This window comes from Neofelis nebulosa, chromosome 7 (genome assembly GCF_028018385.1).
Source record: "Neofelis nebulosa isolate mNeoNeb1 chromosome 7, mNeoNeb1.pri, whole genome shotgun sequence".
NCBI classification, from domain to species: Eukaryota; Metazoa; Chordata; class Mammalia; order Carnivora; family Felidae; genus Neofelis; species Neofelis nebulosa.
Genome location: NC_080788.1, coordinates 100,902,811 through 100,918,033, shown reverse-complemented (window position 1 = coordinate 100,918,033; position 15,223 = coordinate 100,902,811). Strand labels below are relative to the sequence as shown.

Sequence of the window (15,223 nt, the reverse complement as noted above, 5' to 3'; positions counted from 1 at the left end):
AGTAAGGAGTTTGGAAGGTGCAAGGTCGACCTGAAGGCTCAGTGGAAGCGAGTGCTTCTGGGAGAGGGGTCTAAGTCCCTGAAGGCTGCTCTACTTGCTGTGATGTTGCAGGGCAGGGGTTTCCAGGTCCCTGCCAGGCTGTACAGAGGAAGAGCTGACATGGGACAAATCCAGGCCACCAAATCTTTTACAAAGAGGGTCACCATGTTTCCATAAACACAGAGATTCTCTTTTCTCTGGTTTTCCTTTTTTTTCTTCTGCCTGCTTTCTGTCCTTTTATTAGCCCAGAATCAAGCCTCATTTGTGAAATGTTGCATGTTTGGAGACAACAATGAAACAGAAACTTTTAATCAAGGAGGAGACAGGAAATACTTCAGTGGGAAGATAGGAGGAGACTTACACAAGGACCTGTTCAACTCACGTGAATTACTTATTCTTAGGATAGATGCTTACCTTTCTGTGGTTGACATCCTCTTTTCAGACTAGGATACACACACACACACACACACACACACACACACACACACACACACAAATATAAGGCTACTTACTTGTGCCTGACCACTCATATTGTCTTGATCTTCCCCGAGGTTCTGACCTCCTTGGAGCCCTGCAAATTGTCCCATCCCATGGCTTTTCCTCCTGTTGAGCCACCATGGCCAACACTTCAGCCAGCACTACCGTTGTCTCCCACTCTGCTGGAGGCCAGCCGTTATATTTCCTATGCCTATTGAGAGTCTAAATCCATAATGGGACAAAATGGACTCGAATGGGACAGAAAGCATGTAAACTCAACATTACTGGGAGGAGTTATGAATAATTGTCCAGCCCAGACCCATTCAGTGCAATCAAGGAATATGAGATGTGTCTTCCTGTAATTGCTTCCTTTTTACTCTTTTTTCTATAGAGCATTTCAGTGGGCTCAGACATTCCCATCTACTGCACTTAAGAAGATACACTTAGGGATGCCTGGGTGGCTCAGCTGACTGAGCATCGACTTTTGATTTTGGCTCAGGCCATGGCCTCATGGTTTGTGGGTTTGAACACTGAGTCAGGCTCTACTCTAACAGCATGGAGCCTGCTTGGGATTCTCTCTCTCTTTATCTCTCTCTGCCCCTCCGCTGTCCACATGTGTGCACTCTTCCTCTCTCTCAAATAAATTAACATTTTTTAAAAATAAAAAAGAAGTTACACTTATATCTGAATGCCCTCTCCCATCGTCACTGACTAATAATACTAATAGTAATAATAATGGTTAGTGCCCATGTAGAGCAGCACTGTTCTAAGCATTTCACTTTTAAAACTTCATTTCATCCTCACAAAAATCCATTACAATCATTATCTCCATTTCAAAACTGTGAAAACTGAGCATTTTACTTTAAAACCTTTTCGATTTTACATGCTCAAATCCTAGCTCCTTTCAAGGTCCATCTCAAACATTAAGCCCTTCGGGAAGTCTCTTTGAGGTAGTGGCTAAGTCCATTAGCTTTAGAGTCTGACCATGAGGTTGGATGGAACCCTCACTTGGCTGTGTGAAATCAGGCAAGTTATTCCATTTTCTCACCTACACAATGGGGATAAGTGTACCTACCTTCCATGACTGTTTTGAAGTTTGAATAAGATGATATGAGTAAAACCTTTACAACAGGTCTTAGCACACAGTAAGAACTCAAAAATTTGCCAGTATAGGGGCGCCTGGGTGGCTCGGTCGGTTAAGCGTCCGACTTCGGCTCAGGTCACGATCTCGCGGTCCGTGAGTTCGAGCCCCGCGTCGGGCTCTGGGCTGATGGCCCAGAGCCTGGAGCCTGCTTCCGATTCTGTGTCTCCCTCTCTCTCTGCCCCTCCCCCGTTCATGCTCTGTCTCTCTCTGTCTCAAAAATAATAAAATAAACATTAAAAAAAAAATTAAAAAAAAATTTTTGCCAGTATTATTATCTTATCATTAGTAGCAATACCTTTTCTCCTCTAAACTCCCTTATGGCCCCAATCACTCCATCCCTCGTCCTGTATTATAGCTTATGCGGGCAGATGTGATATTTTTCTCATTTTATATCCCCACAGTGAATTACAGCACTGAATGTTGTTTGTACCAGATACACGCTGAATTTGATAAATGGTCAACAGTAAGTTGATTTGAAAAGCAAATACTTCATGTAAGTCTGTTTTTACATTTGTTCCTTTCTCCTCAAAGTGGAGTACAGCAAAATATAATTTTAACTATGTCATAATACTTTATTAGTTGGGAGCTGAGTAACTAAATGAGATTTACATAACTAAAACAAACCATTTTACTTCTATGCAGTATTTGTCCATGTCTGTTCTATCACATATTATTAGGTTAATCATATTTTCAAGTCACTTGATTTATATTAGAAATGTATACCTGGCTTTTTATTTTATTTTTATTTTTTGAGTTTACTAAAAATGTGACAAATGTATTCATTTACGACATATTATATTAATTCTAAGAGATATCAATTTAAACACAATTTAGACTTTCAAAACCTCTCTGTTGCTCAGTAATATTCTCTAGAACATACTTTATAAACTGCTCCTATAAAAGATGGCCAGAATAATGAATAACCTCAGAGTATACACCCCTCATGTTTAAAGTAGTTCAAGTTACACAGTGAATTGGTATGAGAAGAGCTCCCTCTACTGGACTTAAGAGTCCAGGAAAAAAATGCTATGTTGCCAACTTGCTGGAGACGTAAGTAGCTGGACATCCCTGCTGAGGAGAGCTCTCTGGATTCTAATGCCCCTTCTATCCAGTTTATCCATCACAACACCCAGACCTTGTCCTCTGCACTAGCCCCTTTAAACCCACTTTCAACTCTTTCCCCTGGACCCATGTTTTGCCCACCTCTAACAGCCTCCTTTGAAAGGAGCATCCTACCCATTCTGTTTGCCCACCAAAATGAAATATACACATGAGTTCTCTCAATACAGGCAGGATGTCCTCTATCACTTCTCTGACTCCATGGATTCTGATATATGCAATTATACAAGCTCGTCCTTATCTTTATCTGGCCTATAAACTTCTCAGCTATTATGGCTGATCTATCATTAGATCCCTCTTCCATCCATCCCTGCTCCCCTACCAACCTCCAATACATTGTGGGTCTCTAAGGTAAAATGAATTTTGATGAAAATATGTTACATGCATTAGAGAATGTGCTACAAACTTCTTCTAAAGCCCATCCCATAGTCTCTATATTTTCTTCCAAAAAAAGTTTTCAAAATTGAAATCTTAAAATTCAGTTTGGTTAAGTATCTTGCTCTAATGCAGCATTATAGCAAAATTAACTTAAAAAATCAAATCTCAATAAATTTTTCACTGGCTTAATGAAATATAATATTCATGTTATGAGCAAGGGTTTTTTTTTCTCCCTTCACATATAGCCTTTATTTTTCCCAGTCACCAGGCCCATTCCTTAGGAGAGTGATTTTCAAAGTGTGGGGGTTTCCAAAACCTGTTCAGTGTGTCTTCAGGGTATCATATCATTAAAAAGGTACAATATCATAAAAAAGATTTATTTGCGTTTTTCACTCCTAGGGGTACAGTAAGTGTTACCAAGGATACCTGATGTGTAATGACATCATCACTCCAATGGCTCCAATGGCATCATCACTCCAATGGAATATATACTGTGTATTCTTGTGTTTGCTAGACATTTCTTAGGTAGTTGATTTTGGATATACACACACGTACATTTTCAGAGAATGTTCTCAGTGCTTCTGTGCTCCTAACATGCTTTTTCTTTCATTTTATCTTCTATAATCTCTAGAATTTCATTATCATTCATTATATCTTCGTGAAAACCCCAAGATTTCCTTACACCAATACAGAAACACAAGAAGTAAGTACATTTTGTTAACTTGTTTTGCAATATTTAAATTTTTTCTTATTTAAAATTTCTAATATGATAAATATTAATAGATATAATCTACAAAAATTAAAGTTCTTTGTATCCTTAATAATGTTTAAGAGTGAAAAGGGGTCTTTAGACTAAAAAAATGTTAGAAAACCACTGCATTAGAAAATAATGCTCGGGCGGGGGCGCCTGGGTGGCGCAGTCGGTTAAGCGTCCGACTTCAGCCAGGTCACGATCTCGCGGTCCGTGAGTTCGAGCCCCGCGTCAGGCTCTGGGCTGATGGCTCGGAGCCTGGAGCCTGTTTTCGATTCTGTGTCTCCCTCTCTCTCTGCCCCTCCCCCGTTCATGCTCTGTCTCTCTCTGTCCCAAAAATAAATTTAAAAACGTTGAAAAAAAAAATTAAAAAAAAAAAAGAAAATAATGCTCAGGGGGAGGAGTTAAGATGGCAGAGTAGTAAGGGGACCGTGGGCTTGTCTCCTCCTGCAAACACAACTAGCTCAACATCAAACCATTCTGAACACCTAGGAAACAGATCTGAGGATTAACAGAACAATCTGCATAATTTGAGGGAGAGAACACAGCAGGGTACATGGTGTGGAGAGGTGAATCAGGGGAGAGAAGAGCCATGGTGCCGCAGAGGGGTGCCGCAGAAGTATTCAGAGAGAGGAGAAAGAGGGGGAGACAGAACAGCATATCGGGTTTGTGCAAGAAAGCACTCCCCCTGAACGCAGCAGAGAGAAACAGTAAAAATATGGACAGGGAACTGCACAAGAAAACTGTCCCCCAGAACTACTGATGGCATTGGGGGCGGGGGAGGAGACGGTTTCAATACCACCAGTTTCTTATAAACAGCAGAGCACAGAGTCTGAGGTTTAGAGGTCAGCCACTGGTGGTGCTCTGGCAAGGAATGGGGGTAGAGCCATGGGCAGTGGGGTCTGAGGACCCCCTGGGTTGCTCAGTAAGAAATGGTTCCCTTGCGAACCCTCTTGCACTGTTGGTGGGAATGCAAACTGGTGTAGCAACTCTGGAAAACAGTGCGGAGATTCTTCAAAAAATTAAAAATAGACCTACCCTGTGACCCAGCAATAGCACTGCTAGGAATTTACCCAAGGGATACAGGACTACTGATGTATAGGGACACTTGTACCCCAATGTTTATAGCAGCACTCTCAACAATAGCCAAATTATGGAAAGAGCTAGAATGTCCATCAACTGATGAATGGATAAAGAAATTGTGGTTTATATACACAATGGAGTACTACGTGGCAATGAGAAAGAATGAAACATGGCCCTTTGTAGCAACGTGGATGGAACTGGAGAGTGTTATGCTAAGTGAAATAAGCCATACAGAGAAAGACAGATACCATATGGTTTCACTCTTATGTGGATCCTGAGAAACTTAACAGAAACCCATGGGGGAGGGGAAGAAAAAAAAAAAAAAGAGGTTAGAGAGGGAGAGAGCCAAAGCATAAGAGACTCTTAAAAACTGAGAACAGGGGCGCCTGGGTGGCGCAGTTGGTTAAGCGTCCGACTTCGGCTGGGTCGCGATCTCACGGTCCGTGGGTTCGAGCCCCGCGTCGGGCTCTGGGCTGGTGGCTCGGAGCCTGGAGCCTGTTTCCGATTCTGTGTCTCCCTCTCTCTCTGCCCCTCCCCCGTTCATGCTCTGTCTCTCTCTGTCCCAAAAATAAATTAAAAAAACAAAAACAAAAACAAAACTGAGAACAAACTGAAGGTTGATGGGGGGTGGGTGGGTGGGAGGGAGGGGAGGGTGGGTGATGGGTATTGAGGAGGGCACCTTTTGGGATGAGCACTGGGTGTTGTATGGAAACCAATTTGACAATAAACTTCATATATTAAAAAAATAAATTAAATAAATAAATAAATAAATAAATAAATAAATAAATAAGAAAGAAAGAAAGAAATGGTTTCCTTGCTTGGAGTGCATTTGGTAGAGGTGATACAGCCTCTATGAAGGCAAAAGACCCAGCAGGCACCATCAAGCTGCCAGGTTCAACTATAAAGGAACAAAGATAAGGACTGAGGGCAGCAAACCCTGGCATTGAGCTGCTGCCGCTGCTGGTGGCCTGTTTCCTGGGACAAGTCTGCCCTGGCTGCAGCGTGGCCAGACCCTCCCCCAGAAGAACCGCACAAATCCCTTCCACCCACTTACTCTGCTGATCATAGACTGCTGCAAAGTTTCAGCCTTAGGGGAAACTGGATTTAGCTTCATCTGGGTTTTGTTTGTTTGTTCTTTTTGTTGTTGTTGCTTCTGTTTTTGTTGATTTTCTTTTATTTGTTTCTTGGATGCAGAAAGAGCAAAATTATTTTATTTTATTTTTAAATTTTTTTTCTCTTTTCTCTTTTTTTTCTATCAAGCTTCTCTTAACAAGCACACCAAAACACATCTAGGATCTAGCTTTCTTTATTTGTTTTTAAATTTTAAAATTTTTATTTCACTCTATTATTGTTTTTCTTTCCTCCAAAATGACAAGACAGAGGAATTCACCTCAAAAGAAAAAACAGGAAGAAATGACAGCCAGGGATTTAATCAATGCAGATATAAGTAAGATGTCTGAACTAGAATTTAAAATGATTATAAGGATGCTAACTAGGCTTGAAAAAACCAGAGAAGACTCCAGAAAGTCCCTTTCTTCAAAGATAAAAGAACTAAAATCTAGTCAGGCTGAAATTAAAAATGCTATAACTGAGATGTAAACCCAAGTGGAGGTCATAAAAATGAGGATGGACAAGGCAGAGGAGTGAATTAATGATACAGAAGATAAAATTATAGAAAAAAATGAAGCTGAAAAGAAGAGGAAATCAAAGATCAGGGATCCCAAAGGCAGACTTAGGAAACTCAATGCTTTATTAAAACGTAATAATATTTATATCATAGGAGTCCCAGAAGACAAAGAGAGAGAAAAAAGGGCAGGAGGTTTATGTGAGCAAATTATAGCTGAAATTTTCCCTAATCTGGGAAATGACACAGACATCAAAATCCAAGAAACATAGAGGCTCCCATTACATTCAATAAAAGCTGGCCATTGACAAGATATACCATAGCCAAATTCACAAAATACACAGACAAGGAAAGAATCCTGAAAGCAGCAAGGGGGAAAAAAGTCCATAACCTACAAGTGAAGAAAGATCAGGTTTGCAGCAGATCTGTCCGAAAAAACTTGACAGGCCAGAAAGGAGTGGCAAGATACAGTCAATGTGTTGAATCAGAAAAATATGCAGCCAAAAATACTCTATCCAGCAAGGCTGTCATTCAAAATAGGAGAGATAAAGAATCTCTCAGACAAACAAAAACTAAAGGAGTTTATGACCACTAAACCAGCCCTCCAAGAAATTTTACAGGGGACTCTTTGGGGAAAAAAGGACCAAAATGAACAAAGACTATAAAGGACCAGAGAGCATCACTGGTAACAACACAATGACACTAAACTCAACATCTTTCAACAATCATTCTGAATGTAACTGGACTAAATGCTCCAAACAAAAGACACAGAGTATCAGAATGCGTAAAAAAACAAAAAAACAAAAAAACAAGATCCATCTATATGCTACCTACAAGAGATTCATTTTAGACCTAAAGACACCTGCAGATTGAAAGTGAGGGGATGGAGAACCATCTATCATGCTAATGGATGTCAAAAGAAAGCCAGAGTAGCCATACTTATATCAGACAAATTAGGTTTTAAACCAAAGACAATAACAAGAGATGAAGAAGGACATTATATAATAATTAAGGGATCTATCCATCAAAATCAAACAATTGTAAATACGTATGCCCCCAACTTGAGAGTACTCAAATACATAAACCAATTAATAACAAACACAAAGAAAATCATTGATAATCATACAATAATAGTAGGGGACCTTAACACCCCACTTACAACAATAGACACATCATCTAAGCAGAAAATCAACAAGGAAACAATGGCTTTGAATGACACAAATGGACTTAACAGATATACTCAGAACATTTCATCCTAAAGCAGAATACACATTCTTCTTGAGTGCACATGGAACATTCTCCAGATAGATCACATACTGGGTCACAAGTCTTCAATAAGTAAAAAGACATTGAGATCATGCCTGTATATTTTCAGATCACAACGCTATGAAACTTGAAGTCAACCACAAGAAAAAATTTGGAAAGTCCTCAAATACCTGGAGGTTAAAGAACACCCTACTAAAGAATGAATGGGTCAACCAGGAAATTAAGGAAGAAATTAAAAATACATGGAAGTAAATGAAAATGAAAACACGACAGTCCAAACCCTTTGGGATTCAGCAAGGCAATCCTAAGAGGAAAGTACACTGCAATTCAGGGCTATCTCAAGAAGCAAGAAAGGCCCCAAATAAACAACCTAACCTTACACCTAAAGGAGCTAGAAAAGGAACAGCAAATAAAGCCTAAAACCAGCAGAAGAAGGGAAATAACAAAGATTAGAGCAGAAACGATATAGAAACAAACAACAACAACAAAAACCAGTAGAACAGATCAGTGAAACTAAGAGAAGGTTCTTTGAAAGAATTAACAAAATTGATAAATCCCTAGCCAGACTTATCAGAAAGAAAAGAGAAAGGACCCAAATAGATAAAATCACGAATGAAAGAGGAGAGATCACAACCAAAACCAAGATATACAAACAAGTGTAAGAGAATTCTATGATAACAAACTGGGAAATCTGGAAGAAATGGACAAATTCCTAGAAACTCACAAACTACCAAAACTGAAACAGAAAGAAATAGAAAACTTGAACAGACCCATAACTGGCAAAGAAATTGAATCAGTATTCAAAAATCTCCCTACAAACAAGAGTCCAGGGCCAAATGGCTTCCCAGGGGAATTCTATCTGACATTTAAAGAAGGGTTAACATCTATTCTTCTTAAACTGTTCCAAAAAACAGGAATAGAAGTAAAACTTCCAAACTTATTCTATTGGGCCAGCATTACCTTGATGCTAAAACCAGACAAAGGCCCCACTAAAAAGGAGAATTACAGGCCAATCTCCCCGATGAACATGGATGCAAAAATTCTCAACCAAAACAATAAAATACCCAGGAATAAACCTAACAAAAGAGGCAAAAGATCTATACCCTGACAACTATAGAACACTTATGAAAGAAATTGAAGAGGACACAAAAAAATGGAGAAGCATTCCATGCTCATGGATTGGAAGAACAAACATTATTAAAATGTCTATATGACCCAATGCAATATACACATACAATGAAATCCCTATCAAAATGCTACCAGCATTTTTCACAGAGCTAGAACAAACAATCCTAAAATTTGTATGGAACCACAAAAGACCCCAAATAGCCAAAGCAGTCTTGAAAAAGAAAAACAAAACTGGAGGCATCATGATTCCAGATATATTACAAAGCTGTAGTCATCAAGACAGTATGGTACTGACACAAAAACAGACACATAGAACAATGGAACAGAATAGAAGACCCAGAAATGGACCCACAACTATATGGTCAACTCATCTTCAACAGAGCAGGAAAGAATATCCAATGGGAAAAAGACAGTCTCTTCAACAAATGGTGCTGGAAAACTGGATGGCAACATGCAGAAGAATGAAACTAGACCACTTTCTTACACCATGCACAAAAATAAATTCAAATGGATGAAAGACCTAAATGTGAGGAAGCAACAAAATTCTAGAGGAGAACACAGGCAGCAACTTCTTTGACCTCGGCTAGAGCAACTTCTTACTTGACATGTCTCCAAAGGTAAGGGAAATAAAAGCAAAAATGAACTAGTGGGACCTCATCAAGATAAAAAGCTTCTCCACAGCAAAGGAAACAACAAAACTAAAAGGCAACCATCGGAATGGGAGAAGATATCTGCAAATGACATATTGGATAAAGGGTTAGTATCAAAAATCTATAAAGAACTTACAAAACTCAACACGTATCTGCATTGAATATCTTTGGAACTTTACAAGTTTTTAAATAAAATAATTTTATTTTCTTTTCTTATTTCTTTTTAGTGAGAGAGAGCATGAGAGAATGCAAGCACATGAGTGGGGTGGGGGGAGGGGGATGGGCAGAGGGAGAGGGAGAGAGAAAGAATCCCAAGCAGGCTCTGTGCTGTCAGTGCAGAGCCCAATGCAGGGCTTGATTTCACAAACCTCAAAATCCTGACCTGAACTGGAATCAAGAGCCAGGGGCTTAACCAACTAAGCCACCCAGGAGCCCAGGGAGAGAAGAGAATCAATCTTAGGCAAGCTCCACACCGAGTCCAGAGCCCCAACACAGGGTTTGATCTCACGACCTTGAGATCATGACCTGAGCCAAAATCAAGAGTTGGACGCTTCACCAACTGAGCCACCCAGGCATCCCTAAAATCATTTTCAAATCCATTATTTCCTTCCATCCTCACAATCCTGTATAAGTTATTCAATTCCCCTGAGAGACATGTCCAAATGCAATGCTCTTGTGTATTATGCTGTATTATGTTCTTTCCGACATTATTGTTACTAAAACATTCAAAATGAGGACATAACATCCATGCATTTGGCTATTGTCTGCTTTTTCACAGCGCAGGTAAGTAAGGCTATTACTTTAGAGCAGGAGTCTGTGAACTTTCTCTGTAAAGGGTCCAACAGTAAATATTTTACATTTTACAGGTCAAGAGGCAAATAGTGAGTATTTGGTAGGTACTTATATAACAAGAAAACACATTTCCACAATTTTCACTGATGAAATTAAAAATGTATAATAATTAAGTACATTTTTGGGGTAATTGATGTCTACTATTGAGAAAAATGAAAGTCTTTTTTTTCTTGGAACAGTATTTGAGTTAATTGGGGTTTAGAGTTCCTGCATACTACCATCAAATTGATTTGTAAAATCAGTTCCTTTGTAAAAACTATTCTTAATTCCACAGCTGTGCAAAAACAGTGGGCAGGATGGATTTGGACTGTGGGCTGTGATTTGCCAACTCCTGTTTTAGAGTATGGTTCTCCAGATGATATCCCTGGATCAGCCCCTTTCACCTCACCCGGGAACTTGTTAAGAATAAGAATTCTTCAGGCGCCTGGGTGGCTCAGTCGGTTGAAAGTGGGACTCTCGGTTTCAGCTCAGGTCATGATCTCATGGTTTGTGGGATACAGCCCTGCATTGGGCTCTGCACTGACAGTGTGAAGCCTGCTTGGGATTCTCTCTCTCTCCCTCCACTGCACTCTCTCATTCCCTCTCTCAAAAATAAATAAGTAAAAAAATAAATAAGAATTCTTCAAAAACATCTGAATTAGAAACGATGGGGGATAGGGCCCAGGCATCTGTGGGTTGTTTTTTTTTTTTTTTTTTTTTTTTTTTTTTTTCCTTAGGTCTATTTTTGAGAGAGAGAGCAAGTCGGGGAGGGGCAGAGAGAGAGAGGGTAGGGGGGAGGGAGACAGAATCCCAAGCAGGCTCCATGCTGTTAGCACAGGGCCTGACATGGAGCTTGAACCCACAAACTGAGATCACGACATCCAAAATCAAGAGTCCAAGGCTCAACTGACTGAGCCACCCAGGCGCCCTGCCATCTATGATTTTAAAAGCTCTGTTGGTGATTTTGAGCCAGCCAACGTTTCAGAACCACTGTTACATATCTATGCCTATACCTGATCTCCTTCTATATAGATGTATTTATTTCTTTGGGGGAATTCTGAGCTTAACCCTGCATGATGATGTCACAGACAACTCTTTTCCCACACGTTAAGGCCTTCATTTAAGGGAAATTACATTATATTCCACTTTCCTCCAATCTTAAAAATAACATCCAAAATTGCTACATTGCTACCTACTCACAGACGTCTCAGCCTTCAAAGGCATTGAACTGGCAATGAATTTACTTAAATGTATATCATGTTGAACAAGGACACTGAGGATGGGGGAAAGGGAGAGGAGCAACCCTGAAAAAGTTCTCTCAACCTCGGTTGCTCCTAAAATGTCTTGGCCGGGATCCCAGGAGGAAACACCTTCACAGCTACCAGGTACTTCTATCTCCACCACCACCCCCATTAGTAAACTGAAACCGGAGATAATGGCTTTCCCATCACCTCGCCTGCCAAGATAAAAACAAAACCTGTCAAGGCAGGTTGTCAAAACGACAGGCTGAACCTTGAGTACACACCTGCCTGTCCAAACAGCCCCTCTGCCTCTATCGCCACCCGCACCCCGCCCCCCCCCCCCAACCGGGAACAGCAGCTGCCACTCCTCAAAGATTACTTGAGAATTTTTAAAAACTAAATCTATCTTTAGTCTCTCATCTCTGCAAATCACTCTGGCAGGTTTTGGCAGGATTACACCTTCCCTTATTCTTTCCACGCCAACACCTGGGGAAAAACTCCCAGGTGCATTCGCCCATTTCTGACGCCACTAAAATTATGGGCGGGTCTACGAAATAAAACATTACCTAGCCCTCTGGAAAGAGGAACCAAATTCTGCTCCTCAAATTCTGAGGTGCTAAAATAGCCCCGAGATCCTCCCAGAGGGAAGGAGAGAGGAGAGGGTACTGCTAACTGGAGAGGTTCTGCGGAGCTAGGGAGACACTTTCAGACTCCGTCTTTGCCTTCCTTTCTTTGTTTCCGCCTCTTCTGGCTCAACAAATTCGGTTCTGTGTCCTCGGGGCTGTGGAGGGGACCCGATCTGGGGAGCGCACCAACAAACCCTCGGGGCCCAGGGCGCAACTCCTCCTGCGCGGCGTCCAACGCGCTCCACCCTTCGGTCCCGCAACCGCAGCCTCGGCGCGCAGCGACTCACTATTAAAGGCAGGGAGCACAGAGTGAAGAGCACCGTCATGAGGGCCAGCAACAGCAGGTGGTCCAGTTCCTCCAGGGGCTTCACAGCCGCCTCCTTCTCGCCCGCGCCCGGCTCCGCGCGGTCCCTGGTGCCGGAGCGCGGGCGCCGCCGCAGCCGCCGGTGCATCTCGTAGAGGTTGCGCATGGCGCTCAGGTTGCACAGCACGATGGCGAGGACCAGCAGGGCCATAAGGCTGGCGTAGAGCACTGAGTAGCGCAGCACCGACGGCGAGCGCTCCTCGTGCACCATCTGGATGAAGCACCAGGTGCCGGGACAGTACTGCACGAACTTCCCGATGCCCGCGAAGGGCAGCGCGCAGAAAGCCAGGCAGAAGGCGCCCACGACGGGCGCCACCAGCGCGCCGCGGCGCAGGGTGATGTGCCGTCGGTAGAAGAAGGGGTGCCCCAGGGAGAGCCAGCACTCCAGGGCCATGGCCAGGAGCTGCAGCGTGGAGGCGAGCCCAAAGAAAGACATGAAAAAGGCGAAGGTTTGGCACAGCGAGCTGTCCGACGCGGGCGCCAGTCCCCACAGGCTCCGGTTCTGCGCGTAGGCGGCCAGCACGAAGGGGCTCACGAGGCATTTGCCCAGCAAGTCTGTGACCGTCAGGCCGCACACCAGCACGTAGAAGACCGAGGGCGGCGTGCGCGGCGGGCAAGACCACAGCCCCGAGCGAGCCAGCAGCCCCAGCGCCAGCAGGTTGCCCAGGAGGCCCGCGCTGAAAAGCACCCCGCCCATGGTCGCCGAGTAGCCCTTCTCCACGGAGGTGATGTTGTAGCAGCGGTAGAGCGGCTGCCGCATGGCTGGTGGCGCGGCGGTCAGGCGGGGCTGCGGCAGAGCCAGGGCCCAGGTGTCCGCGGGCGGGAACCCCCGGCGGCTCCGCGCGCGCGCGCGCGCGCGGCCCAGACCAACAGGCTGCGCTGCAGAGGAAGCTCCGCGGGTGGAGGGGTGTTCCCTACTGCCGGCACCTCCTATGTAAACTCTCTGGTCACACCCCGCCCCTCGGGGCGGGACGCGCCGCCGCGTGCGCACCCCGCGCGGGCATTGTGGAACCCGCAGCAGCCGCGCAGAGGTGGCTGCCCTGATGTCCTGAGGAGAGGCAAGCCCAGAGTGGAAAGAAAGAAGTCCTAGCATCCAAGGCCGGTCTTTCCGACGAGGCGAGAGAGCTGCTGAAGTGGAGGGAGATTAAGTAGCAGCCAAAAGGGAGGAGAGGGGCGAGGCGCGTGAGGAAGAGATGGTGGCGGGACTCTGGTGGTGCCCAAGACGAACTCTGAGATGAGCTTGGAGGGGAGGCTGAGAAAGGGCTACTACTAGTTGTTGAATTAGTGGGTTAAGTAGGAGTAAGGGTAACTTACATTTGCATAATACTTAAGCCTTAGCTCGCATTGTTTTCCAGGTCTGTGCAATGTGAACAGTGATCTTCACTGCACAGGTGAGGAAACTGAGACCTTGGATGGTTAAGTGTTCTCAATCCAAGGTTACAGAGCCAGGAAATGGCAGAACTGGACCTGAAACGCAGATCTTCTATTTATGGAGTCCATCCGTCTTGCTTCATTGACTTCTCCCCTTGAGAGGTCGGCTAGATATCAGGGAAGTAGATCCAGAAAAAAACAAGAAGAGATGCTGGCTCTGGGTACCATGACTCACAGTGGTTGTGTAGACGGTAGGAAGAGTATGGTTAAAACCAATGATGCTGCTGGGGCGCCTGGGTGGCGCAGTCGGTTAAGCGTCCGACTTCAGCCAGGTCACGATCTCGCGGTCCGTGAGTTCGAGCCCCGCGTCAGGCTCTGGGCCGATGGCTCAGAGCCTGGAGCCTGCTTCCGATTCTGTGTCTCCCTCTCTCTCTGCCCCTCCCCCGTTCATGCTCTGTCTCTCTCTGTCCCAAAAATAAATTAAAAAAAAAAAAAAAAACGTTGAAAAAAAAAAAAAAAACCAAAAAAAAAACCCAATGATGCTGTTCTCATACAGACCTGAGTTTGAGTCCTGATTCTGCTACTCACTGCCTTTGTGACCCTGAGAGCCTTGCTTAACTTCTCTAGAAGTAACACCTTGCCCGCATGCTTGGCTCTTTTGAAGCATAGGGACAACATCTGTAAAGTGCAGACACCTAGGTAGTGATCAGTGCAATGCAGTTGTCAGGATTTTCACCTGCTTGGGGAAGGCTGTTTTAGTAGCTGATATTTAACTGCAGTTTTTAGCCTGGGTTTTGAAACCAGAAACCAGTAGGCTTTGTTTAGAGCTTTCTCACTCTGGTTTGTGACTACCAGAAAACATTTCCCTTCTGGCCTTTGACTTGGCTGTATCAGTAGAGGCAAGGGAATTCATTGTGATACGTGTGATTTCTTTCTTATTTAGCCCTTGATAAACTGGGTGAACAACTGGCTTTGAGTGTGGAATTTGAGTAGGATTACTGGGACCATATTATGCAAGCAAGTAGAGATTATGGCTTGGCTTAAAGAAGCTCATTCTTAGGCTCAGTGCCTGTTTTGATGCTGGACTCAGGGAAAGAGCAAGACTCTCGAGCTTTCAATGTGAAAGCCTTA

At 43.5% G+C, this 15,223-nt stretch overlaps 1 protein-coding gene across 2 annotated transcripts in view; it reads right to left on the bottom strand.

Moving 5' to 3' along the window:
• Positions 1-13,854, bottom strand: part of PTGDR (prostaglandin D2 receptor) — a 60,548-nt gene extending 46,694 nt beyond the window's left edge. The window contains exon 1 of one of the 2 annotated variants that reach the window (XM_058739051.1): positions 12,645-13,854. In XM_058739051.1, coding sequence (XP_058595034.1) covers positions 12,645-13,814 — 1,170 coding nt within the window. In that variant the 5' untranslated portion in view covers positions 13,815-13,854. The remainder of the gene's footprint in view (positions 1-12,644) is intronic. The other variant, XM_058739050.1, reaches the window with a different exon arrangement.
• Between the last annotated feature and the right edge of the window lie 1,369 nt (positions 13,855-15,223).